We start from the raw sequence: 2201 nt of genomic DNA on the forward strand, positions 1-2201 counted from the left end.
TGCCACGGCAAAGGGAAGCCCGGGCACAACCCTGGAGCCACAAAAGCTTTACATTTTTCTTCTCTGCTCCATGCCTTTATCCTTGGAACTCTCCTTTAGGCCTGAAAAGTCGGCTCGCACAGCACGGCCTTTGTAAGATGACTCACACAACTGCTAGAAATTTTTATTTAGATGTTTTTTGCGCACGTAACAAAGCAGAGTCCTGGTGTGTGCCTGCGCTTCGCCAAACACACCAACCGGCAGGCAAGTGCCCGCACGGCTCCGACCCCGCTGTTCGATGGCAGCGCCCCTTCCACACACCGCTCCGCGGTGAGAGCCCCGCGGGGGCAGCCGCGCTCCGGGGGCAGCCGGGACCGCCGCCTTCCCCGACACCGGCACCCACGAGGTGCCCGGTTTTGCGGGGGGAATGGTACATTTGAAGGGACACGACACGGGGCTGGCACTGCACCGGGGGCACGGGGAGCCCCGGTGCCTGTCCGCGCCGGTGTGCGGGGGAGGCGGGGCGAGAGGGGAGCCCCTCCCCCGTATAATAATACAAATTAAATTAAAATAAAACATTAAAAATACAAAAATAGAAGCGGCGATTAAAGGAGACAGTTGCAGAGCGCGGAGGGAGCGCACCCCCCTTACCCCCCTTCCCGCGGGCGGGGCGGCCGGGGAGGGGTGGGGCGGGGGAGGGGGTGCCGGGGCTGGCGGCGCCACGCGCCGGGCGCGCGCGGGGGCGCGCGCGGGGGAGGGCGGCCGCGGGGAGGGGGGGGGCGCGCGTGGCGCGGCGTGCGCGGCGCGTGCGGCCGGCGGGGGCTCGCGAGCGGCGGCGGCGCGTTGATAAGGGGCCGTCCGGCGGCGGCGGCCGCCGCAGAGGCGCGGAGCGGCGACGGGAGAGGACGGGGGTGGGAACGGGCACCCGCGCGCTGCCCACCCCCGCTTCCCTTTTTTCCTCTTTAAGTTTAGGTTTTTTAGAAATTTTTTTTTTTAAATTTTGAGGTTTTTTTTTTTTTTTAATTTCAAAATTTTTCTGCGCGCTTTCCGCCAGCCGCCGCCGTGGCCGCCCGGCGATGAACGGCGGGGCCCTGCCGCCGCTGCCCCCCGCCGCTCCCCGCGGCCGCCGGCGGCCCGCCTCCCCCGAGCTGCTGCGCTGCAAACGCCGCCTGGCCTTCGCCTCCCTACCGGGCACCGGAGCGGCGGCGGCCGCCGCCGTGGCCCGTCGTAACGAGCGGGAGCGCAACCGCGTGCGGCTGGTCAACCTGGGCTTCGCCGCCCTCCGCCAGCACGTCCCCCACGGCGCCGCCAGCAAGAAGATGAGCAAGGTGGAGACCCTCCGCTCCGCCGTCGAGTACATCCGCGCCTTGCAGCGGCTCCTCGACGAGCACGACGCCGCCGCCGCCTTCCCCGACGGCCGCGGGCGGGCGGCCGTCGGGGAAGGAGGCGGCGGCGGCGGCTACTCCTCCGCTTCGCCCTCCTTCGCCTCCTCCGTGCCCGGCTCGCCTTGCTCCTCCGAGGAGAGCGGCTACGACGCGGCGCTCAGCCCCGAGGAGCGGGAGCTGCTGGACTTCACCAGCTGGCTCGGGAGCTACTGACCCGGCGGGAGGTGAGGGGGGAGCCGGAGGGGAGGGGAAGGGGGTGCCGCGTCCCCCGGCGCTCGGGGGAGCGGGGCACGTACCCATCGGGGCTCATCGCACGTCTCTCCTCAGCCGCGCTCAGCCTGCAGTACCTCCGCGCCCTCGCTCTCCGCAGCAGCCAGCATCCTCCCCCAAAATACTCGCCCCCCCCCAACCCCGGCGAGACCCCGCTGGCTGCTTTCCTCGCCGGGTTCACCCGTCGTCTTCGGGCTGTGGAAAGTGCAATGGTGTAAATGACTGACGGGGGCTCCACTACCTGCTCCGGGGCAGCGGCTCCACCTGCTCGCCGGGAGCTGCCGACGGAGAGGAGGCCCGAGGGACCTTGCTTCCCCCCACGGCTGCTTTCTGGTGTTGCTTTGGAGGGGGGGAAAAAAAAAGAAATTAAAAACACTTGATGCTTTCTTGTTTCTGGAGGGGGAGGGAATTTTTTATCATGTCAGATTCTATTTTATATGTAACTCGAACTGCCTATGGGAACACTGGTGTATGAAGACTTATTTTTGTACAAGAAACCTTAGAGAAAAGGGGTGAGGAGATGGTTCTATTTTTCACAAGTCCTATTCCCTTGTTCTTGAACACTGC

The 2201-nt window shown here is 65.7% G+C and overlaps 1 protein-coding gene across 1 annotated transcript; it reads left to right on the forward strand.

Annotated features, from left to right (window-relative positions):
- Window positions 1-1055: 1055 nt before the first annotated feature.
- ASCL2 (achaete-scute family bHLH transcription factor 2) lies at window positions 1056-1776 on the forward strand. Its single transcript, XM_068399695.1, has 2 exons — window positions 1056-1588; window positions 1692-1776. Exon 1 carries the CDS (start codon window positions 1056-1058, stop codon window positions 1575-1577), a length of 522 nt encoding a protein of 173 aa, XP_068255796.1. The 3' UTR covers window positions 1578-1588; window positions 1692-1776.
- The last annotated feature ends 425 nt before the right edge of the window (window positions 1777-2201 follow it).

Source organism: Nyctibius grandis, chromosome 4 (genome assembly GCF_013368605.1).
Source record: "Nyctibius grandis isolate bNycGra1 chromosome 4, bNycGra1.pri, whole genome shotgun sequence".
Classification (NCBI taxonomy): Eukaryota; Metazoa; Chordata; class Aves; order Nyctibiiformes; family Nyctibiidae; genus Nyctibius; species Nyctibius grandis.

Bases quoted from the DNA above. Each gene is read 5' to 3' on its own strand.
- ASCL2 (XM_068399695.1), top strand. From the start codon at position 1,056: ATGAACGGCGGGGCCCTGCCGCCGCTGCCCCCCGCCGCTCCCCGCGGC.